Consider the following 26,171-nt stretch of genomic DNA (forward strand, 5'->3'; position numbering starts at 1 on the left):
CGTGCACGTGTGTGCGCGTGCGTGTGCTTGTGTGTGTGTCTGTGGTAAAGGCTTGACTGGGTGTGTTGTAAAAGCTTGACATTTGAGTTAGAAGTACAGCTGGGATGCAGTGATTGAATCACAGCATGATTCATGTTAGCTAGGTTGCAGTCACTAACTGCTGACACTGTATGTGTTTACCCATTTTTTGAGGCAACCAATTGACTTTCCCTGGAGGTTTTTCTGTCGATGTGGACACATCATGCTCAATGCCATAGCTGAGAAATAACCTTGTCGATAACCCTACTATGGTCTCTATCATGAAGCACACAGATGAGACACACAACCAGATGAGTAAAGGTTTAGACACACTTCTAGGGCCTATGACTGGCTAACAACCACTCATAGCAAAGTACCTTCAGAGCCTGAATATGGCTCCGCCAAAGGACTGTCGAGGGGATAACTAAGCCTCCCGTGTTGCTCCAATTAATTGTGTGTAACACTGCTTCAACCCCAGTAACGCGTTATTATAACGTCTGAGCCAAGAGACTTAACACACGCTACGCAACACAACATATAGGAGAGTCAACTCAACCATGGCCTGTTTCCGTAGCTCTGTTCTGAACCCACATGACAATGGGGGGATTCTGAGAGAAAGAGAAATGTAGGCTTTATGGGCAAAGATAGAGTGAGTGTTATTTTGTATTTATTTCACCTTTATTTAACCAGGTAGGCCAGTTGAGAACAAGTTCTCATTTACAACTGCGACCTGGCCATGATAAAGCGAAGCAGTGCAACAAAAAACAACACAGAGTTACACATGGGATAAACAAAAGTACAGTCAATAACACAATAGAAAAATCTATACACAGTGTGTGCAAATGGAGTAAGGAGGTAAGGCAATAAATAGGCCATAGTAGTGAAGTAATTGCAATTGAGCAAATTAACACGGGAGTGATAGATGTACAGATGATGATGTGCAAGTAGAGATACTGGTGTGCAAAAGAGCAAAAAAGTAAAGTAAATAAAAACAATATGGGGATGAGGTAGGTAGTTGGATGGGCTATTTACAGATGGGCTATGTACAACTGCAGCGATCGGTAAGCTGCTCAGATAGCTGATGCTTAAAGTTAGTGAGGGAGATATAAGTCTCCAACTTCAGCGATTTTTGCAATTCGTTCCAGTCATTGGCAGCAGACAACTGTAAGGAAAGGCGGCCAAAGGAGGTGTTGGCTTTGGGGATGACCAGTGAGATATACCTGCTGGAGCGCGTGCTACGGGTGGGTGTTGTTATGGTGACCAGTGAGCTGAGATAAGGCGGAGCATTACCTAGCAAAAACGTATAGGTGACCTGGAGCCAGTGGGTCTGAAGACGAATATGTAGTGAGGGCCAGCCGACGAGAGTATACCGGTCGCAGTGGTAGAATATGGGGCTTTGGTAACAAAACCAAAAGGAAATAGGAAGCCCATTCTAGATTTAATTTTGGATTGGAGATGCTTAATATGAGTCTGGAAGGAGAGTTTACAGTCTATCTAGACACCTAGGTATTTGTAGTTGTCCACATATTCTAAGTCAGAACCGTCCAGAGTAGTGATGCTAGTCGGGCGGGCGGGTGCGGGCAGCAATCGGTTGAAGAGCATGCATTTAGTTTTACTAGCGTTTAAGAGCAGTTGGAGGCCACGGAAGGAGTGTTGTATGGCATTGAAGCTCGTTCGGAGGTGTGTTAACACAGTGTCCAAAGAAGGGCCAGATGTATACAGAATGGTGTCGTCTGCGTAGAGGTGGATGTGTTATGTGGTTAACGTATATTGAATCATCTTTAAAACAAGGTAACAAAAGAGGAAAACATATCAAGGTTGTACAATGATGCCTTTATTGCAGGCTCTTTGAATGATATACAGTAGCTGCTACTACTTGTGCAATGATGTTTCAACCATAATGTCAATAACACTGAGTGGAACAACAATTAAACAAGGCTACAATGTTGACCAAATACTAAACATACCTTGTGATTACACAGCTTAATTACACCAATCACGTGCTGCATGCTTTCAAGTACACAGCCACACTAACAATCCCATTCTACCAAACACAGCATTTTTGGTTTTGTCAAACACAGCTTGAAAAGCACCCCCCTCTCCTCTCCCCCCTCATTGGCACTCCTCTACCTCTTCAAAACTCTTTCGTTTCCTGCCACCGGTTGTCTCCATGGTGACCAGTCTTTAGCACTGAGAGCTGCACTTTCAGATGGCCTCTCATCAGTTCCAATCCATCAGCACAGAGATCTACTGACTTTCTTCTCCCTGTTACTAGGGCACTCGTCGTGATACACTGCCGTGCTTAGTCCTTCTGAGAGACTCGGCTCTACCGCTTAAAGAGACAGCAGAGAAAACGTGCTAAACTGCTCCTCGCTTAACTGACTGAGCAAGAATACTCTGGAGGCATTGGGAGAGAGCGGGAGAGAGTGGGAGAGCCTGTGTGAGAGTGTGTGTGTGTGTGTGTACGTGTAAGTGTGTCAGCAAAACGACCACATCCTCCATTCATGTCCCTCTATAAAAGTTGCCAGATGCTCCAGCATGTTAACAAGAGAGTTGTGTAACTGTATCTCATCCTGATTCAATTAAGTAGTATTCAAACCTGACTAACTAACTAAGAACACAGGGGTAGCTGGTCATTGGAGCCGGTTTGATATTTTTTGCATTTTAATAGGATCCCCATTAGCTTTTGCGAAAGCAGCAGCTACTCTTCCTGGGGTCCACACAAAACATGAAACATAATACAGAACATTAATAGAAAAGAACAGCTCAAGGACAGAACTACATAAATAAAAAAAATGGCACACATAGCCTACATATCAATACATACAATACACACAAAATATCCAGGTCAAATGGGGGAGAGGCGTTGTGCCGTGAGGTGTTGCTTTAACTGTTTTTTGAAACCATGTTGGCTGTTCATTACAGCAATATGAGATGGAAGGGAGTTTTATCTGGATTTGGGGACAGTGAAAAGACCCCTGGTGGCATGTCTGGTGGGGTAAGTTTGTACAACAGTTGTACATACAACTACCTCATTGCCACAGATCGTCAACACACTACTAAAACCCCACAGGGGGGTGGAGTAATATGTAGTCAATTATGTCATGAAAGACCCTCTTGACAGAGGGACGAGCAGAGGAGGAGAGACAGCTGTCCGGGGCATAATTAAAGGGGACAGACAGGGCTCTCATTGAGGCTGTTGGTACAGAAATCAATGTGCTGCAGTCACAATAAATGCCTCTCATCCTGTCACGCACACATACAGTCAAGTCGGTCCCAGATTCTGGGATCGTTAAGGAGATAAGGGAAAACTGCTGGGTCAGGGGCCCTGGGCATGACAGTTCAGAGAGGAGGGGGAAGAGAGAGAGAGAGAGGGAGAGAGAGAGAGAGAGATATAGGAGGTTGGGGAGGTATGGAGATTCAGTTGATAGACAGTAGAGAGAATGTGTGTTGTGTGGGTCTGAGAGAAAGGAAGAGAGAGAGAAATAGAGAGAGAGAGAGCATGAACTACAGAGAAAGTGTGAGCATGTCACGTGTACAGCTTTCCTAAGGGGCCTTGTTTGGAGCGGATTACATCATTCTGGCTCACTCATTGGACTGGACAGGTGACAGGACGTTGAGGGATGACGCCATGGTTATATATTTAATTCACTTGGCTGTGGCACCACGTACAGCACTGTACTGTCTGCGTAAGCAGAGAAACTGACAGAGATGAAGAGAATGAGGAAGAAGGAGGGCGAGAAGACAGGGAGGTGTACACTGTGATTATTACTAACACCTCATACTGTATATCTAAGAGGAATATAGACGTAAAGATAGAACATTATTTTCTTAAATTAGCGGGTACTGTTCCTACCCAGCATTACCCGAAACACATACCCCACATCCCCAACTGCAGGTCATGATTGTTTTCCTAGCCACTGTGCGTCTGCCTCTGCATTGCTTGCTCTTTTTGGCTTGAGGCTGGGTATCTGTAAAGCACTAGGCGACAACTGCTGATGTAAAAAGGGGGTTGAAAATACATATGATTGAATTCGATTTTCACACCCAGAGGCTAGCATTAAACAGAGACTTATCGATCACATCCCATAATGTGGGCTATAACAACACAACAATAGTACGCACTGCTGCCACTGTGAAAGCAATTATTAAAATCATACGGAAATATGACTGGTGAATCCATAGGTCTTTCTTGAATTTATTTCATAGAGATGAACAAAGCATGCACTTTACACCCAGCCCATTCCTAGACAGGTGTAAATTCTGGAAGACATTTATAGCCTGTTTGGTTTGCCTACAAATGCCTCGAGGCAGATAGAGTGTTGCATCTAGGTCGATTTAATTTGCATGCTTCATCTTCTGTATTGCTGGTTTATTGGCACTGTCAATAATGTGGAAAGTTACGAGTGTATTTTAACGGATCTGAGTAATAAACACACACACACACAAAACCGTGAACGTATGTACACACACGTGCACACACACACCATCCACACACACACGCACGGATGCCCGCGCGCACACACACACACACACACACACACACACACACACACACACACACACACACACACACACACACACACACACACACACACACACACACACACACACACACACACACACACACACACACACACACACACACACACACACAAAACTAAGAACTGCGATTAGCTGATTTGGCAATAAGAGCCTGTTTCTCTTTTGCTGTAGTTTAGCGGCCGGGTGATGTACTAGTGATGTAACTGGCTTTGAATACAGAGAGGCTTGTTAGCTCCATTTGTTCTGCCACTTACTCTTCAGCTCCACTATACGCGTGTCGCTGTTGCATTTTACCTGCTACACAGAGCTTTGTTTTGAGAGTGGAGAGGAGCAGAGGGGGAGAGCATCTTGATTCTATTTTGCCTAATGTACTATATTCATTGATTGTGCGTAAGTACTATAGCATTGGTCCAGTTTTTCACAGGTACTCATTAAATCTACAATATGTAACTTTTTGGGCGACCTGACCAAATTCTAGAGTTATAGATCTGTCATTCTCATTGAAAGTGGTAGATCTGCTCTACAGTATGTGCGCTATTTCTGTGCTTCCCATTCTTTAGTTTTGTTTTTGCGTTCTTTTACTTTTGGTTATGTACGCCACCTTCAAAAAGCTGAAAATGCAAAATTTTAGGTTATTCAAAATATATTTCACAACAGTTTAGATGGTACAATGATTCCCCGCGCTTGTTTTGTCACAAACTGAATTTTAGCAACTAGGAAATGGCGGAGTGATTTCTGCATAATGCACTTTTAAATTGTTGCTAGTGGTTGTCCTAAAATATCCTCTAATTTCACAAGTTGCTTTTGTTTACATTGTGAACCTAGCTAGTCAATGTAGCTAGCTAGCTAGTAGAAGCTTCTTCTTCTTCTAGCTTCTTCTGACATCATTATTTCAATTCACATGATAAAATGAGAGCACGCGTCAGACATCAAGATTTTTTAGAAAAACATTTACCCCAGGCTGTAGCAACGCTGCAACACTGTGATGCAGTGCCTTAGACCCCTGCGCCACTCGGGAGGCCAGACATAAAAAATGTTACCTTGCCGATCTTGAACTTGGGATGCTGTCATTGGACATGACGCAAGGTGAAAGCAACACGGGCAGTGAAGCAGCTTCCATTGATTTCAAAGGAAGCATTTCCTCAACGGTTGACGGCTGATGGCAACGCCGGACGCCCGGTGGCTATAGTAGGGCCATAATACAGTATCTGTTCTGTCTGTGCTAGGGTGCACTGAACCCAATGCTAGGCTTTATGTGTTATATCAAGCACTGCTACTACCCTAACAGTCCACTGTGAAGATATATTTGGGCCCTCAAAATGTGTGATTACTGATCTAAGGCCATATTGAGAAGAGTTGAAAAGCCACAAGCCAGACATTTTGTAATGGATATTTTCCTTTGGAAGAAGAGGAGAGAAGAGGAGAGATATGTAAAAGTAGACCGTAAGTATAGTGTGGAGATAGGTATATATTTTAAATTTTTGTATACGCCATTTAGAAGACGCTTTTATTCAAAGTGACTTACAGTCACGCATGCATACATTTCACAAATGGGTGGGCCCGTGAAACAAACCCACAATCCCAGTGCTGCAGGTGCCATGCTCTACCAACTGAGCCAGACAGAACCACATACAGGACCAGGCAGACCAGGTATAGTATGTAGAGACTCACCTGGGGATCCCAGCAGCACCTGGACTATGTCATCATACAGGATCAGGGTCGCAGGCCGCTGGGGGAGCAAGTAGAGGCTGACTGAAGCATACACTGAGGGAGAGAGAGAGAGAGAGAGAGAGAGAGAGAGAGAGAGAGAGAGGGAGGAAGGAAAAGTGAGGAGGAAAAGGGAAAGAGAGAGGAGAGAGAGGAAGAGAGAAACAAGACAAACATGAGTTAGTTATGACAGATCAGTCATCAATCAGACACACCTGTCTCTGTTGACTGCTGTGGTATTGTCCTCACCCCCCCCCCCCCCCCCCCCCAGTCATAACAAAACAATGTTTATCAAACACAGAGAGACAGTCATGACCTACAGTTCTCCCTTCGCAAAGTGTTTCCAGCTATGCAGCAAGACAACAATGCACCTGGCGTGGGGTTATATAACGAAACCAGCCCGCCTCCTTCCTCAGCGGTCCACAGAGTGTACTATATACGTATAGCGAGGTGAGGAAATCCTGGCGCATCCCACCTGAGAGTTCCCTCCCTGTCAGTCAGACTGTAAGGAGTGTGTGCTCGTGTGTGTGTGTGTGTCTGCAACCCGAGTCCACCAGAGGAGAGACAGGTAATGAGCAACAACAGTCTCCGTTCGTTAACATCTGAGCTTCTTTTTGAAAGGGCGATTGTGACGAGGCATTGAAATCCACCCAGAGGGAAAGCGCTCAGGATAGATTCAAAACACTCTTGACATTGACAAGCCTCTCTATTCTTTCGTCTGTGTTCAGGGGGGTGTGGAAGGATGTGTGCTGTCTTGACACTCCTGACATGTGTATGCTTTGCTGGTCAAGAGAGGTATATCTATTGGATTATATCTCGAAAGGGTGTAGACCAGTGGTTCCCGAACTTTTTATAGTCCTGTACCCCTTCAAACATTCAACCTCCAGCTGCGTACCCCCTCTAGCACCAGGGTCAGCGCACCCTCAAATGTTGTTTTTTTGCCATCATTGCAAGCCTGCCACACACACACTATACAATACATTTATTAAACATAAGAATGAGTGTGAGTTTTTGTCACAACCCGGCTTATGGGAAGTGACAAAGAGCTCTTATAGGACCAGGGCACAAATAATAATATAATAATAATCAATAATTTTGCTCTTTATTTAGCCATCTTACATATAAAACCTTATTTGTTCATCAAAAATGGTGAATAACTCACCATTGGTTAATAAGAAGGGTGTGCTTGAAAGGATGCACACAACTCTGCAATGTTGGGTTGTATTGGAGAGAGTCTCAGTCTTAAATCAGTTTCCACACACAGTCTGTGCCTGTATTTAGTTTCCATGCTTGTGAAGGCCGAGAATCCACTCTCACATACAGTAGGTACGTGGTTGCAAAGGGCATCAGTGTCTTAACAGCGAGATTTGCCAAGGCAAGAAACTCTCACAGAGCGGAACCCTGTCCAGAAATATGACAGTGGCTTCTGATTAAATTACATTTTCACAGAACCGCTTGTTGCAATTTTGTGGAGGATCTCTTGTTCAGATATCGGTAAGTGAACTGGAGGCAGGCCATGAAAGGATTAACGAATCCCGTTGTTTCTGTCGTCCGTTTCGGGAAAGTACATGTGCAATTGCGCACCCAGCTCACTCAGGTGCTTCGCTATATCACATTTGACATTGTCCATAAGCTTGAGTTCATTTGCACACAGAAAAATCATTCAATGATGGAAAGACCTGTGTGTTGTCCTTGTTAATGCAGACAGAAAAGAACTCCAACTTCTTAATCATAGCCTCAATTTTGTCCCGCACATTGAATGTAGTTGCAGAGAGTCCCTGTAATCCTAGATTCAGATCATTCAGCAGAGAAAAAACATCCCCCAGATAGGCCAGTCGTGTGAGAAACTCGTCATCATGCAAGCGGTCAGACAAGTGAAAATGATGGTCAGTAAAGAACACTTTAAGCTCTTCTCTCAATTAAAAAAAACATGTCAATACTTTGCCCCTTGATAACCAGCACACTTCTGTATGTGGTAAAAGCATTACAAGGTCGCTGCCCATATCATATAATATATCATTGCATAATGCAGAAAATACACTAGAGTTCAGGGGCCTTGCTTTAACAAAGTTAACCATTTTCACTGTAGTATCCAAAACTTCTTTCAAGCTGTCAGGCATTCCCTTGGCAGCAACAGCCTCTCGGTGGATGCTTCAGTGTACCCAACTGCCGTCGGGAGCAACTGCTTGAACGCGCGTTACCACTCCACTATGTCTCCCTGTCATGGCTGTCATGACATTTGATGTCACAAATCTGTCCAGTACTTTAAAAATATCCTCTCCTGTAGTCCTGGTTTCCAGTGGTTTGCAGAAGAGGATGTCTTCCTTAATTGACCCCCCATAAACGTAACGGATATATACCAGGAGCTGTGCCAGGCCCGCCACATCTGTTGACTCATCCAGCTGTAACGCATAGAATTCACTGGCATGTATGCGAAGCAGTAATTGTTTCAAAACATCTCCTGCCATGTCACTGATGCATCGTGAAACAGTGTTGTTTGATGAAGAAATTGTCTGTATAGTTTTTTAGGCCTTTTCTCCCAGCATTGTCCCAGCCATATCCGCGGCAGCAGGAATAATTAAGTCCTCCACAATAGTATGGGGCTTGCCTGTCTTAGCCACTCAGTAGCTCACCATATAAGACGCTTCTAGCCCTTCTTATGAATGGTATCTGCTGCTTTTATACATGACTTACTACTCGAAAGTCGTCTTAATTCTCGCTCAAAAAACATCCATGGCTTATTTTTGAAATTGGCATGTTTCGTTTCTAAATGTCTGCCCAAGAGTGAAGGTTTCATCGAGTTGTGAGATAGTACTTTTGCACATATAACACACTGTGGCCCGAGGAAAGGCACTACTCCCAATATAAGTGAACCCCAAATCAATCTAGTTCTCATCATATTTGCGCCACTTCGATGGTTCAACATCCCTGTCTGTTGTTTGATTCTTTCCTGGGTAAAGGGGCAGCAGCTCTTCGGCTGCATCAGATTCACAACTGTCAGTGTCCATGCTAGCTGGGCTAGCAACAAAAGTAGAATTACTGATGATAGCATTGGATGTGCTTGTGGAAGCAGAACAACTGCTGCTGGTAGTAGCAGTACTACCAGTAGAGCTGGCATGTGTCTCTATGGATGCGGGCCTTACTTCCTTTAACCATTTATCAATTTTCGAGCAAACGGAATGAGCAGCAGCTACGTTTGGCTACATACGGACAACTTGTGATAGATAGTAAGTTGAAAGCAGGACTGAGTTTTGGGGTGCCCCTCGAGCCCCATAGTGTGGGAACCACGGAAGTAGAGTAAGGTTATTGAATGGCATTCATTACTTGGCTCAGCATCAGCAGGAATGACAACTCAACTGTTTGGCATTTGGACATTGTTTTCTCCAGAATGTGGGATCTGACTATACCCACTGACCAGTATAGCCTTGGGCTGTCTGGACCCTCTGAAGCTGTAGCAAGTGATGGCTACTCTCCAGGACACATTATCATGTTGGCTGGAGTAAGCTGCAGTGCCCAGTGCCTATCTAGCCTGGTTTAACCAGACTGAACCCTGAATGCACCATTGAGAACAGTGTTCAGTCTGGGTTAATCCAGGCTAATGCCCATCTGTTATTGAGAAGAAGCAGGGTGTTGCTGCTACTGATGTACCCCCCCTGAGCTATAAGTCTGTGTGCATAAGGCAGCAGCGGAGACATCATGTACTCAAGGACTCAAAACATTTTTCACGCTTTTTGTGAATTTTGTTGTTGCACAGATCCTCACAGTAAAACCAGGTGCACACTCATCTGCATCAATCAATTGGTATACAGTTGTCATTTGCTTGATGCATTCTGCAAGAGCTAAAAATACAATAATTCAAATTATCATTATTTATTTTATGTTATTGGATGCACAATACGTATGTCTACAGCTTGGTAAGATATAGACTGTGTACTGTACGTTAAATGCTGATCATTCCATAAAGGGAAAGCTTTGTGTGCAGATGTCTATATTGAAGTCACTGTGGTTTAGAAAGAAAGTCGATGCAGCATGCATTGTTTACACCGTTCCCTGCAGCTTGAATTATTAGGCTGTATGAGTATGCCCTTCGAGTGGGTGGATGCTTTCCAAGAGCTAAGAGCTACTGTTAGAGTGAGCCTGGCAGGTTACACCACCTCAGGTTCATAGACACTGCTTTAACTGAGATAACTGGGACATTCACCCCTTTCTCTCACGCACACACAGACACGCACGCACACACGCACACAGATTGCAAAGGGACACATGCACACCACACACACACTCAGAGATCCCACACGCATACACACACAGATCCCAAAGTGCTTAATATTCTCCACCATGGGAAGCAGAAAGAAGGAAAGGTGACTGCTTGTCAGAGCAGAGCATATACAGCATTGGGCCTGGGGAACAGATGTGGGGAGAGACAAGAGCCAGAGCTAGAGCCAGAAAAGACTGTGGCAGAGGGATAAAAAAAGCGGTGCATTTGACACAGGGGAGAAGGAAAGGGGGATGGGGAGGAAAGACAGATGGAGATGGAAAAGTGAGAGAGAGCGAGAATCCACATTAGGGGACAGAGAGTCAACATTACAATAAAACAATGCTAAAATGCCTCCGAGACATCAGTTGTATCATCCATCCTTCCAGGATGTGTCCAGTTCAGGTTTGGCCCGCTGACATCAGCTGAGTCAATCAGAGCTGTGAGCAAGAGGCACCTCGTCTCGTTGCACAATGAAACATACAGTGCCTTTCGAAAGTATTCACCCCCCTTGGCATTTTTCCTATTTTGTTGCCTTACAACCTGGAATTAAAATTGATTTTTGGGGGGTTTGTATCACTTGATTTACACAACATGCCTACCACTTTGAAGATGCAAAATATTTTTTATTGTGAAACAAACAAGAAATAAGACAAAGAACAGAAAACTTGAGCGTGCATAACTAATTCACCTCCCCCAAAGTCAATACTTTGTAGAGCCACCTTTTGCAGCAATTACAGCTGCAAGTCTATTGGGATATGTCTCTATTAGCTTGGCACATCTAGCCACTGGGATATTTGCTCATTCTTCAAGGCAAAACTGCTCCAGCTCCTTCAAATTGGATGGGTTCCTGCTGGTGTACAGCAATCTTTAAGTCATACCACAGATTCTCAATTGGATTGAGGGCTTTGACTAGGCCATTCCAAGACATTTAAATGTTTCCCCTTAAACCACTCGAGTGTTGCTTTAGCAGTATGCTTAGGGCCATTGTCCTGCTGGAAGGTGAACCTCTGTCCCAGTCTCAAATCTCTGGAAGACTGAAACAGGTTTCCCTCAAGCATTTCTCTGTATTTAGTGTCATCCATCATTCCTTAAATTCTTAAAGAATTTAATTGAATAAAGTTTCCCAGTCCCTACCGATGAAAAACATCCCCACAGCATGATGCTGCCATCACCATGCTTCACTGTGGGGATGGTGTTCTCAGGGTGATGAGAGGTGTTGGGTTTGTGCCAGACTTAGCGTTTTCCTTGATGACCAAAAAAGCTCAATTTTAGTCAGAGTACCTTCTTCCATATGTTTGGGGAGTCTCCCACATGCCTTTTGGCGAACACCAAACGTGTTTGCTTATTTTTTTCTTTAAGCAATGGCTTTTTTCTGGCCACTCTTCCGTAAAGCCCAGCTTTGTGGAGTGTACGGCTTAAAGTGGTCCTATGGACAGATACTCCAATCTCCGCTGTGGAGCTTTGCAGCTCTTTATTGCCTCTCTGATTAATGCCCTCCTTGCCCGGTCCATGATTTTTAGTGGGCGGCCCTCTCTTGGCAGGTTTATTGTGGTGCCATATTCATTACATTTAAAAAAAAAAATGGATTTTAATAATGCTCCGTGGGATGATCAAAGTTTATGATATTTTTCTATAACCCAACCCTGATCTGTACGTCTCCACAACTTTGTCCATGACCTGTTTGGAGAGCTCCTTGGTCTTCATGGTGCCGCTTGCTTGGTGGTGCCCCTTGCTTAGTGGTGTTGCAGACTCTGGGGCCTTTCAGAACAGGTGTATATATACTGAGATCACGTGTCAGATCATGTGACACTTAGATTGCACACAGGTGGACTTTATTAAATTAATTATGTGACTTCTGAATGTAACTGGTTGCACCAGATCTTATTTAGGGGCTTCTTAGCAAAGGGGGTGGTCACATATGCCCGCACCACTTTTCCGTTTTTTTTTTCTTCCAAAATAAGTAATTTTTTTCATTTCACTTCACCAATTTGGACTATTTTGTGTATGTCCACTACATGAAAACCAAATAAAAATATATTTAAATTACAGGTTGTACAGCAACAAAATAGGAAAAACGCAAAGGAGGTGAATACTTTTGCAAGGCACTGTATCAGTGATTGCAGTGAGTCATCCATCCCTGGGACTTGCATGACAACCACAGATTATGGAAGGGCTGGAGGGGATGGCCTAGCCGGGCTGTTTCTCTTAGACCGACGATAATAAAATATGCAAGGAGAATAGAGGGTCAAACATAGTCAGTGATGAACAGAACACTCCAGACGGAGACTGTTGAAGAGACATCTCTCAAAGGGGGAAAGCGTTTTGGGTTTGAAAGCATAAGGGACAAAGGATGCAGGGCCGACCCACATCCTCTCTCAGATTGTTGAGTCATGGTTATAGTACATTAACAGTTATTGTTTAACTTGTGTTTACACACATATGGTAGTTATTGTGATATACGGCGGTATATCTCCAGCTTGGTCCCAGATACGTTTGTGCTGTCTTGCCAAATCCTACCCTGTGATAACGATCATATGAGTTGACTATATAAACAGATCTGGGACCAGGCTAGCATCCCTCTTCAGATTTCTGCAATGTCATAATGGCTTAAAAAGTGTCTATAAAGTTTGTGAAATGCAAACAGACCGAGTGGATTCTCATTATCACAATCATCAAAGACATGATTCTGTTCTGTTGTCAGCACTCTGCAGCCTTCTCCAATTTCCCATACAGTGCCTTATTAAAACGGCTCAGGAATTTAAATGGATATACTGCAATTAAATAGAATAGGATTATAGTATTGACCTATAGAGAATAAATAGATGATGAAATATATTCCAAATTAAGAAAGCTTAATCAATCCAGTTCACTTCAGAATGATTCCAGAATCCGTGGAAACTTCATTGGGGTAATAGGCAGGGCCCAGGGGGATAACTTGGGAACATTGAAGTTTGTCTATTTCTGTATACCCATAATTACCAAGTTAAGTCTGCTGACTGTGTGCTCTGTGCAGAGAACTTGTTGACAGAGACAACAACGGCGGGGGACAAACGCAGGCGTGAAATGGAAGAGCAGTTAAAAAGGTTTGTGAAAAGGAGAAACACAAAAAGAAACACAAAAACACAAAACAAAAATAAAACCAAAAATCCAAGAAAGAGGTTTACCACTTGGATGAACATTGTTTCTCATTCAATCATTTTGACCATATGTTATTGAATGTAGGCTACAGGATCAGAGAGAGCAGGTTAAAAAAAAGCGTTGGAACAAAAAGGTGCTGTTGGTGTAACAGAGGCAAGAGCTACAGTAACGCTCCATCCCTTCTGAGGCAGCTCTCCGCCCGCAAATGAATGGCAGTTAAAAGCTTATTGGCCTTTTAAAAGCTTGGAGGTCTCAAGAGAGACTATCAACAAGAAATGTGTGCTGGATCAATCCGCCCGGCTGTTCGAGTGACAACAGATGCTTTCGGAAACATGATCAACTCAAATGGCATGAGGTATGAATTACGACGAAACAAGAGGAAATATTCCCACCACCGTCTAAGGTAAGGAGCCAGATCAGTGAAGGGATCCAACAGGGTTTGGAAGTATTCTTTTTCAAGTCAGTCAATTCAGGAAGGAAACTTATATTCCAACGCCAACTTTATATTCCGATACTAACTTAAACTTTACTTCCTGAATTAACTGAATTTATAGTGTAATTGAATCCAACCCTGGGATCAGAGGTTGGGGTACACTGCTTAATTTGTAAATTGGGCGGTCCCGGAACACATAGTGAGTGCGAGAGAGGGCGTTATCCGGGGGGCTCTGAGGTACCGGTGTCACGTCTACTCCCGCTCTTCCCCTCCAGCATTCATCAGGAGAATATCCCCTTCTTCATTACTACTGCACCAGATCATCCTCGGCCTCCCTTGGCTTCAACACCATTACCCCAAAATCTCATGGTCGAGGATGAGAATCAGACTGGTCACCCGAATCCCATTCCCTGTGGTTCCATGTCAGTTGAGAGTCCTGCGGTTGCACTTCAGCCCAACATCCCGGAGGTATACCAGGACCTGCGCGAGGTATTCTTCAAGACCCGCGCCACCTATCTTCCTCCTCATCGCCCCTGGGACTGTGCCATCGACCTGCTTGCGGGCTCAGCGTCTCCGCGCAGACGCATCTATCCTCTGTCGGTGGCTGAGGCCCAGGCCATGGAGGATTACATCCAAGAGTCACTCCAACAAGGTTTCATCCGCACATCCACTTCTCCTGCGTCGGCTGGTTTCTTCTTCGTGGCCAAGAAGGATGGAGGGTTACGTCCATGCATTGATTACAGAGGACTCAATGAAATCACCACGAAGTATGAAGTGCCTATTCAGAGTACAGAACAAGTTTGTGAAGGACAAATGTGTTCCTACCTTAGTTTTCTAAATCTCCCACAGTGACTCTACCCATGTCAAGTCCATTTAACTCCTAACAGTCCGTTTCTTGCTCAAAGCCATGACGTTTAGACTCCTTGTAAGGCTGTTCGTAAGATTCTGGCTGTTGCGTCTATTTTTCTATTTTGAATGTTAACTATAACCTGGGTACCCTCTTTCGCCTTGTCTACAATGCTTGCTGCCACCAAATGCACCTTGGATTCAGGTATGTTCAAAAACTTGTATTTTTTTACGTCGGCGGCAGAGGACGTTACTGTGCATTCCACCTACTCTTTTGCTAATTTAATCCCTCCCGTCTTTTCTAGACCCAAGTTCCCTACTGTACCTTTTTGCATGTTGTACAGCCCAGCTTTGCATTTTGCATGAAAAGCCAGGGGTTACACGTTTGCCTGCTCGTGAACTGAGCTTCTGTCCAAACTGCACCTGCTCTGAGCACTTCATCAGTAGATTCACTGTCCAGCTCCCCGTCCCCCTCTCCCACCGAGTCTGACTCGCTAGTAGGCCTACTAGCTAGTGGAGGTGCCAGTGGTGGTGCTGAACAGGTGGGATTAGCGGCGCTGCTAGCTAAGGCATCGCAATCAGGAGCAGTTTGCCCCTCACTCCTCTCCTCTGGCACTGACAGTTCCCCGGCTTGTTTCGGGTTCGATTCACCATCTTTCTCTTGATTTTTTTTACTTCAAAATTTCATCAAACTTGATTTGTCTTTTTTAATCAATTTTTTTTGTTTCATATTGAGTAGGAAGATGACTAGCCTAGGCTAAGTGACGAGATTACATAGGGACCTCTTCACTAGCTCATCACCACTACCAAGACCTGTGTCAAGATCAGTTTCTTACCTCACCGGCCCTCCCCATAACCTCCATGTGAAAATATGAGCGCAGGTCTGTAATCAGTGTGGCAGGATAGGGTGATTACACAGAAGGATCCCTGCGCTTTGACATGATGGTTTTTCTGGGGGAAGAAATAACGTCAAGGCAACTTGACTAAACTCTGATCACTTTTATTAGAATGTTTATAGTGCGAACTGTGGAAAAAGTTATAAATCATACCGTGAGAGGTACCGGATCCTGGCAAATAGGTGCCGGAACAAACGAAGTAAAATCTGTTTTGGCAGGATCCGGGTCAAATTAAGCACTCTATAAATTAAGTATAAGTATAAGAAATCTAAGATGTGTCAAATAAATGATATCCAGCTCAGGGCTCCAGCTATGCATTTGGTTCGCTAACTTGCTAGCTAAGTGGCTAGATGTCAAGATCAAGCTTCTTTGTTACAGCAGAGACATTCAAACCTCTCCTGAATAAAGATTCCTGTTGCCTAAATTGTTTGGTAATAATATATATATATATCAATATATACAGTATATGTTTTTTATAGCACTCCTTGTTTGCACATTCAGTAATACATATACCCTGGTATGGTACAGAAACGGTATAAGAGTATGAAAATCTGGATACTGCCCAGTAGGCTTGAGCGATGTACAGTTTATATCGTATACCGGGATATTTAGAAAAACAGTATGGTTTACACCACTGCTTATAAGTTATGTATAACTATAACAAATCTAAGCGGTATGGTACAGAAACGTATGACGTATGAAAATCTGGATAGCGCCCAACCTTACCTCGCGTGTCGTCTTTTTGATTGCCCGGCCATCGCGTCTTCAGTTAGCTGTTTGTTCCACAACACAAAATGATAAAACTGGCTAGTTTGTCTTCCTCTCGTTTGTCCTTAGATAGGCTGTTAGATGTAAACCAGGATTACTTTTACTTTGCTGCTTTTGGGTAAAGTTTGTCGACTTGAATATGAAATTGATTTGAATGATTTTTTATTATTTTATGATATTAAAACAGTTATGATGGTTATTTTCTTTTCATTGCGGTCTTCAGGGCTCCAGCTATGCATCGGCGATTTACACGGTTATTAAAAAATCGTCACAGCCCCATCCATGGCATGATGGCATTGGCATCCATGCAATTCTACCCTCAAGAACCAGTGCCATGTCAGAGAGGAGACGCTTAAAAAAAAAAAACACCACAGACATGGGGCTGCATCCCAAATGGCACCCTATTCCCTACATAGTCTACTACTTTTGACCAGGATCCATGAAGCAGCTGTGGGGTTACTTAAAGTCTTAAAGGTGGATGGTGGAGGACAACATACAGTTCATACAGGTCCGGACTCCTGTCACTTTTTGGCCCTAATGCTAAAAGTAGACCAGCACTAACAGCTAAGTGGCTTCCATCCGCTGGTGCCGACAGGACAGCTCTTTCCCTTACGGATGAATTTGCAGCTCAGAGGGTGGGATATAACTACAGCAACAACTGGGTTAGATGGGGTGGGCGGGTGGAGACAGATATACTACAGATGGTGGGAGTCATCTGGGGTGTGCCAACGCAGGGGTAACACGCTGGCAGTGGACCCAGAGAGGAGGAGGCAATGGAGGGGAAATGGGGTGGTGAATTTGAGGTTAAACAACAACTGGGTAGGACTGTCCACAACCCCACAGAGGACAGATCGGCAGAGACGGCTTGTTGGACATTCCTTTATGATGGCATCCTGGCCTCTGATTCCATCAAATGTACCAAAGGATTCTGGTAATTATTATTGTAATTCATCCATTACTTGCATAGTTTAGCCATCAGTATTTAAAATATAACTTTGTGAGGATGAAGTTAACGTGACCACACAAAGTAGTACGAATAAGACTTTGATGGAATGGTGGTAGACCACAACAACACAACATTCTTTTCATTCCTGAGGTGAAAAAGTGATAGTTAGGGACGAAACACAATACTCACAGGGGATGCGGATGGCATGCCAGGGGGCGGAGTTAGTGACAAAGCCCTGTTTTGTTGCCGTGACAATGACCCAGGTGCCAGGGCGGTACAGGAAGGTGACCATGACGACGCCATCTTTGTCAGCCTTGCTGGATGCCAAGGTAGACTGGTTCCCATAAACATCCACTGCAGCCTCTGCCAGAGGTGAAAGGTCACTGTTGTCAAACACCTGGACTCTGACGAGCACCTCTGTGGAGAGACAGGAACGAGGATTATTAAATTATTCAAACTAAATCGGAAACCTACAGGATAATTTGCAATGAATGCACAAAGGTATTGTTTGGTTTTGATTCAAAGTTGGAGGCTAAACTTGTCGGCCATCGTACAAGTTCCACAATGAACTCTTATTGCAATCTGAGAGCACACAGATTGTTCTTCTTTTTCACATATAGTTGGGTTGTAGTTTCTAAGTTCCCTTGTAGCTAACGATAGGAAATGTGTTGTTCTTATATAACAAATTCAAGTGTCATCTCGCACTACATTAAGTAAATGACAGGGCAAGCGTGTCTCTGTTCAGGTGTTCTAGTTCTCAGCTGACAGGGCATGACGACTCATCGTTGTTAACCATGAGATCAAAAAAGCATTTAATAGAGTTTAGGGGTCTAGTGCCCGACCCTATTAGGACATGCTGGGACTTTTGCCATCAGAATCGATTGATCCTCCAAACCCAAGCCAAACTGTCTGGAGGGACAGAATCTGGAGGGACAGAATGGCTGGCTGATTCCACTGCAATGACCATGTGCTTTCTAGTACCCATGGTGATGACCTGGATCATACAGGCATACTCCTCATGAGCTGTTCAGAACAATTCTAGTTATTGAGTTCAAGAATATATTCCATGGAAAACATCCTCTCTCGTGATCATGAGATCACACACACACGGTCCAAGGTCTATTGACAGAAATGTTGCAATTAACAGTTGATTTTATTGGCTGTGATAGACTCTTTCTCAACATACTGTGATACGAACTCTGTAGGGGGTAACACTACAGAGTGTGTGTGTGTGTGTGTGTGTGTGTGTGTGTGTGTGTGTGTGTGTGTGTGTGTGTGTGTGTGTGTACCCTAGCCCATTCACACAACCATTGATTGGCCCAGTTCACATTTTCACATGCTACAGAGAGAATCCTTCATAAAACCAAGTTCACATTTCCACATGCTCCAAAGAGTCCTTGAGAAAACCCAGTTCACATTTTCACATGCTCCTAAAGAGTCCCTGAGAAAACTATTTTGATTCTAAATGGGTCAATGGCTCAGTTGATGCATGTTGCTATGGATACTACGAGGTGTCCCCAGAAAAGAATGTTGGGAAAATGGGTCGCTTGGCAGCTCCATCTGGCGCGGAGGACAAGGCCCAGTGATGGTGGCATACCGAGAAGATGATATCATCTCCATAATTAACATACAACATGAATCAACAAACACAACAACCCACATGAAGCTATTAAGGGAAATCACATTGCATGAACTGGTACTCAATAGGGGTACTCAATTCCTCTACGTGCCCACATTACAAAAAACGTTTCCTCTGTGACTTCAGTAGGTTGTTGGTGGTCCACCAGATAGTGCTAGGCAGAATATTATTTATTGTGCCAATGCAGCAAGCTGCGGCTGTTGAGAGTGCCTCCTTGATATTTGGGGATACAACGCCAAGAGCTAAAAGGCTGAAATCATGGCAGGAAATACAATGAGATGCCAATTAAATGTAATATTAAACCTGCCACTGAACTGGCTTTACAGTACCCCCCTCTCTCTCGCTATCTTTCCCACCACCCTCTCTGGTACCGATCACGTTGGTCCTTTTTACAGTGATGAAAGTTGAAGGAGATGCTCGAGAGGTATCAAACAAAATCCTGAGAATGGACTCATTACTGTAATGTAAACTTGCAAACCCGTCACGTCTCGACCGCAACCTCCTGAAGTTGTGCACGACACTCGCACCCTCTCCAAGCAGGGCAATATAAACAGAATTGTCTCGTTGAGCCCGACACTGGTGCAGTAAAAATAGCAATAGCACAACAACGTTTAATGTTTATGAAACCACTGAAATGTATAGACATGTTCATTATATTCGAGACTTGTTTTATTGCAATTTCATCTGAAATTATTAAGAGAGAGAGGAGTACCAGAGAGGGAGGGCGGGAGAGAGAGAGAGGGTGGGGGGGCTATTCTCATTGACGAAAGTTGAAGGAGAGGCACCGCAACGAGATTTAAATTGCCATAATATGTACATACACTTTTCAATTTATACATCACACCTTTGCCAAGAAACAAGAAATACAACCCTTTCATTGATGGCATATGGTTGTGAATTGTTGCGTTATTCAAGAGTGTAATAGCGTTATGTTTTAGATGAAAAGTTGCTTGCGGGAATCAGTGTGCTTAGCTTCCTCCACTGTCCAATTGCCCCGTACTGGTCTCGAACCAGTGATCCTCTGCTTCGCAACCCACGTGGCCGCCCTCCTTGACAACGTACCAACAGTTTGAGACACCTAAAAGGCACTGATCGGACGGCTCCGTCCGCAACATTTCCAGCTAGCTCTGGAGTGAGTTTATGGCACATTCTTAACTCTATTACACTTGGTTACTGGCTAGTGGCTACTGTGATGTTTACGGTAAATTGGATCAGCAGAGCAAGAATGTCATGTTGCCAGCTACAACGAAAGGTAAGGCAAAGGTGTGATGTATAAATTGAAAAGTGTATGTACATATTATTCCAATTTAAATCTCGTTGCGGTGCCTCTCCTTCAACTTTCGTCAATGAGAATAGCACCCCCACCCTCTCTCTCTCTCTCCCGCCCTCCCTCTCGGGTACCCCTCTCTCTCTCCCCCTCCCCCTCTGGTACCTCTCCATTTTTCCCACCTCCCTCTCTCTCTATCACTCTCTCCCTCCTTCCTTTCCTCCCTCTGCAGATGGGTATTCAGGAAAGGCTGAGGGAAGCCGAGCAGCAGGGTGGCCTTGGAATAGGAAGATAAGTATTCCTGCATTCCAATAACGTCCCATTTCCATGTTTTCTCACAGCCAGCTCTTCCTGTATGTACAGTAGGCTCATTTCCATTCCATTGCTTTAACACACACATTACCTACCACGATCTGATCTGAGCCATCTCATTCTGGCTACCGGCCAAATCTCATCTAGGCACTTCACACCTCTCTCACACTACACAGCTCAATATAAATGAGTGATTTTGCCGATTGAGGTACTGTAGGCTATTTGAATAGAAATCAGCTGTTATTCAATGTTCACACACTTTCTTTCTTTAGCCTCCCCAGACATGATGCACGAACATATTCAAGCATACGTGTGAGTTACTAATGATGAGGTTCAGGGGGTGTGAATGAGTGACATTTGCGGTCGGTGACATTTAAAATGAGCATGGCCTTATTTCTATTACAGAATATGACTGTCATTCATATTCCATTCACCCAGCTCAATGTGACATCGATAGATTTAGGCTACTAGATGATACTCAAACTTCCCTATAACCATCATGAGGTTGCTACAACCTAACTTAGCCTATGAATGAAAGTTTACAACATACTGTAGGCTTGCTTCCGTTTAAGAAACGTTTTTCAATAGAAACGGGCGGAATGAATACACACTTGATCACACGCAAACACAGTTCACTTTCATAGCAGCCACATACAAACAGCATGATAATTTTTGTTCGCGGTATAACTGCTTCTCGCATCTACGCACTCTCCTTCTCTCACCTTTGCCCTTCGCTTGTGGACTTCGGTGCACAACACATCCGCTGTTTCAAATCAGGCGAAAAAACCTTTCCAAGCCAAACCTTATCATAATATATGTTCTACTACAATGTTTGTAAATAAAATCAATGATGAGAGAATAGTCAGATTAACTGATAACTAAAATAGTATAGTTGTCTAATGTTGGTGGGGCATATTATTCTGTTTTAATGTTACTCCTGAATCACTATGATAAATATAATCACTTTTTTGAGTGTATTATACAAAGCTGAGATTTACTTTGAGGTCCAAAGTGTAGGAATATAGGTGAAATCGGAATGCTCGGAATGCTGTGAACCAAGAGGTTGTGAGTTCAAACCCCAAGTGAGGACGTTGAGTAATAATTACTGTGTAAATAAACATACACATTGTTAAAATGTGTCATATCTAAGTGGGAAACACTGCAGATATTCTATGATGTTCCCTGGGGCTTCCTAACAACTTTTTGTTTGTAGGCATCATGTTAACATTTTTATCCATGAATCGAAAATTTGTGATCACGTGAAAATCCACATGTGAAACTTCATGTGAAATAGCATCACAAGTGATGTTTTCCAAAGCCACATGGTTTTATAATTATTTACAATAATAATAATAACATTATGAAATAAATTGTTGCATGTTCAAAACATGTGGAAATTTCACACGTGAAATCATGTGTTTTTTCCCCATAAGGGCTTCCTCAATCTGGACAGCTTTGTAAAGCTGTTTCGGGGAGTTTCCTGAGAGGGCGGATAGGATGGAAGACTGACGTGTCACAATCCCAGTCTGTCCTTCTCCTATGAGCAAGGTCAAACCTCCTTGGAAACATTTTGATCTAAGGAGACTCGCTCGTAACCCAAATGAAACACAAAGGGTTTGAGGTAGAGGTATCAAGGGCGAGGATAGAGTTAAGAGGAGATAAATCTAACCAAATCACCTCCACCTCCTTCCTACTCGCATACACCAGCTGGAAGTCATCGTGAGGGACTTCCTCAGGCTGCACATGGAGGGGAGAGGAGAGACAGAGAGAAAGAGAGAGAGTGCAGAGAGGGAAAGAGAGGGGAATCCACAGCTGGCGCACATCAGTAGAGAGGGTCTCTCTCAGGCCTCTGTTGTCTACCAGGGCCCGGAGGGAGAGTTATATGGTGTGTGAAGGTTTTTAGGTGTCCATAAAGTTGGGTTACAGCTTTGAATGTCTTTCAGCTTGAACCCTACCACCTACAAGGCGAGACAAAATAAGCTACCTTTGGTTACACACAAGAAGGGCCCCGAAAGCACTTCATGTGTAACATTGGGATCTTTACCAAGGCATTTCAGAATAACTAGAGTTCCACTATCCACTAATAGCCAGCATGAATTGTTAACTTAGAAAGTGAATGGTTTGGTGCTGTTGTCGTCACATGCGTATACGTTTCTTACTAACTCAGCAAGCGATGATAGCTTAGCTTGTTGTTACTTAGCTTGTCATTACACGTGTCAAGGTTTCGATTCAATCAAAAAGATTGAAGCTTCCTCAGCAGCAGGTTGACAGTACAGTACACCCAGGTTGATATGTTAATAATGGATGATTTCCAAGTGTTATAAACTACTGCTGAGTGTCCCCAGAGAGGAAACCCATCCACCATTTAGACCGTGTTGGCCCTGGTGCAGGGCATTGTTCCGTGTGGAATCACAGCCTCACAGGACACATCAAGGCTGTTCTAGAACAGGAAAACACAGTTCCACGTTTCAAGCCAAAGTCCACAAACAGTTCCCCCTACTGTGATCGCCTTTAGAGGCAGGATCCCAGTGGACAAGAGGCTAGTCCCCTTGATTATCACAGAGGAGAAAGGAGAGGACACTACATACACTTGATATGAGAAAACAGGATAAGACACATCAACAAACAGATGGCACAATTTCTGATTGATAAAGTAGAAAAATAACTGTTACAATCAACTCAGAGTTAACACAAAGTCCCTGCTTTTTTTTTTTACCGGTGTCATCCTTTTCCATATGAAACCAATAGTAATTTCTGATCTGTAATTATGAACAGTGATTCATATCATTAAGGTGTCATTACTTTTCATTTCTGGGTAACAGTAATTGTTTCTGCTCATTTGCACAAGGAAGTGGTGAACAATCGAACAAAATCACAAGATTTCACCACAGCTGAGTGGCGTGTAAATTACCAATATTTCCATAGTTTACAGTCACGAATCCACAGAACCTAACGTCAACACAACAGGCTGAAATGCGGAAATTTGTTACCATGACAATCATCCAAGAACACGTTCACCCGCACCCACACCCACACAAAACACCGGCTAGTACATATTAATGGTATCAAACGTTTTTGTTTTACATAGTCATTACATTAGTCACGGAAGATTGTTGAATCTATGTGGTGTTCAGGCACTCATAGCACACTGAGCAAAAGAGTGGTATCTGAATCAAACAGCTGCTGGAAAGGAAAAAACACAAATGCACGATCTGGTTACACTAATCTATGATCAGAGTGAGGCCACGGGCAGGTTGCTGGGATGCAGTAATACAACTTGGTCATCATGTCCAGATGTTGTAGATCTCTGTAGCCTAGCCAAGATGTTTAAAGCTGGCCTGGGACATCACATTGGCTTATACTGTATGTGGTCAGTGAGAGGATTAAGAGGAGTAGCTAGAGAAACTATCATGTGGAGGTGAATTACATACACAGAGCCTTTCATACAGTATCTCCATATAGTATATGGCACTGACATACAGCTGAAGTCGGAAGTTTACATACACTTAGGTTGAAGTCATTGAAACTCATTTTTCTTTTTTTTCTTTAAAAAAAATGTTATCCCCTTTTCTCCCCAATTTTCGTGGTATCCAATCGCTAGTAATTACTATCTTGTCTCATCGCTACAACTCCCGTACGGGCTCGGGAGAGACAAAGGTCGAAAGTCCTCCGAAGCACAACCCAACCAAGCCGCACTGCTTCTTAACACAGCGCGCCTCCAACCCGGAAGCCAGCCGCACCAATGTGTCGGAGGAAACACCGTGCACCTGGCCCCCTTGGTTAGCGCGCACTGCACCCGGCCCGCCACAGGAGTTGCTGGAGCGCGATGAGACAAGGATATCCCTACCGGCCAAACCCTCCCTAACCCGGACGACGCTAGCCAAAATTGTGCGTCGCCCCACGGACCTCCTGGTCGTGGCCGGCTGTGACAGAGCCTGGGCGCGAACCCAGAGACTCTGGTGGCGCAGCTAGCACTGCGATGCAGTGCTCTAGACCACTGCGCCACCCGGGAGGCCTGAAACTCATTTTTCAACCACCCATTTGCAACCAAGCTACAACTTCCTGATTGATGTCTTGAGATATATCCACATCATTTTCCTACCTCATGATGCCATCTATTTTGTGAAGTGCACCAGTCTCTCCTGCAGCAAAGCACCCTCACAACATGATGCTGGCACCACCGTGCTTCACGGTTGGGATGGTGTTCTTCGGCTTGCAAGCGTCCCCCTTTTTCCTCCAAACATAACTATGGTCATTATGGCCAAACAGTTCTATTTTTGTTTCATCAGACCAGAGGACATTTCTCCAAAAAGTACGATATTTGTCCAGATGTGCAGTTGCAAACCATAGTCTGGCTTTTTTTAATGGCGGATTTGGAGCAGTGGCTTCTTCCTTGCTGAGCAGCCTTTCAGGTTATGTTGATATAGGACTTGTTTTACTGTTGCTATAGATACTTTTGTACCTGTTGCCTCCAGCATCTTCACAATGTCCTTTGCTGTTGCCCTGGATTTGGAAGGTGAAGGTGTATGTAAACTTCCGACTTCAACTGTAAATACAACAACCTTGTACAGTGTCAGTATCTCATGATTTACTTATGGCTGATCATGCGTTAACCTAACAACATAATATATCAAGGAAAGATATCATGATGGTTATACGACAATGTAGCTCACTTACCCTCACACCGAGAAAGGGTAGTTGAGAAACTGACAACATTATTGTGTCCATAACTTCCTGCAACTCTTTTGTATTTTCATTGCAATGTCATAAGGCGGCATGTACGTGTCTTGGGCCAGTAACTGAAAGGTCGCTGTTTCGAATCCCTGAGCCAACTATGTGAAAAACCTTTAGATGTAGCCTTGAACAAGGCACTTAACCCTCATTGCTCGTGTAAATCGCTCTGGATAAGAGCGTCAACTAAAATGGGTTATTCTCTTATCAGTCTTTTTGTGTCATTCTTTCTTTACAAAATATGTTGTCAACACTCTGTCAACTGTATTTTGGGAATATGCAAGAAAATTATCTTCGGACATTTTCTAAAATGGGTATGTGTGGCAAATAGGTTTACATGCCAAATTAGTCAACTGTTCTCAAACATAATCCAGATTAAAATGTGGAAGACCACTTAACAGATGTGAGATAATACAGTATAAACAGAAAATAATGAGGGGACTTAGCTTTAAATGCCAGTCGACAAAGGATTCGATATGGTTTCTTACTGAAAGCCTTTCAAAACATCCAATTTCCCAAGGAGCAGAATTTCATCCATTACTAAGGGCAGGAAAGTTGTATATGAACTGTGAGTATCCTAGCCAAACTGAAAACTATATAGCAAGTCAATCGATATATTTAAGAATTGTTTGCTGGCAGTCCTTGTTTAGAGACAAGGCATGCTGTT

The 26,171-nt window shown here is 43.6% G+C and overlaps 1 protein-coding gene across 2 annotated transcripts in view; it reads right to left on the reverse strand.

Annotated features, from left to right (window-relative positions):
- Positions 1-26,171, reverse strand: part of LOC139564739 (protein FAM171A2-like) — a 71,665-nt gene that overhangs the window by 37,156 nt on the left and 8,338 nt on the right. For both annotated transcript variants that reach the window (XM_071384507.1, XM_071384506.1), the window contains exons 2-3: positions 17,745-17,972; positions 6,235-6,327 (exon numbers count right to left, since the gene is read on the reverse strand). In XM_071384507.1, coding sequence (XP_071240608.1) covers positions 6,235-6,327; positions 17,745-17,972 — 321 coding nt within the window. The remainder of the gene's footprint in view (positions 1-6,234; positions 6,328-17,744; positions 17,973-26,171) is intronic.

Source organism: Salvelinus alpinus, chromosome 36, assembly GCF_045679555.1.
Source record: "Salvelinus alpinus chromosome 36, SLU_Salpinus.1, whole genome shotgun sequence".
NCBI classification, from domain to species: domain Eukaryota; kingdom Metazoa; phylum Chordata; class Actinopteri; order Salmoniformes; family Salmonidae; genus Salvelinus; species Salvelinus alpinus.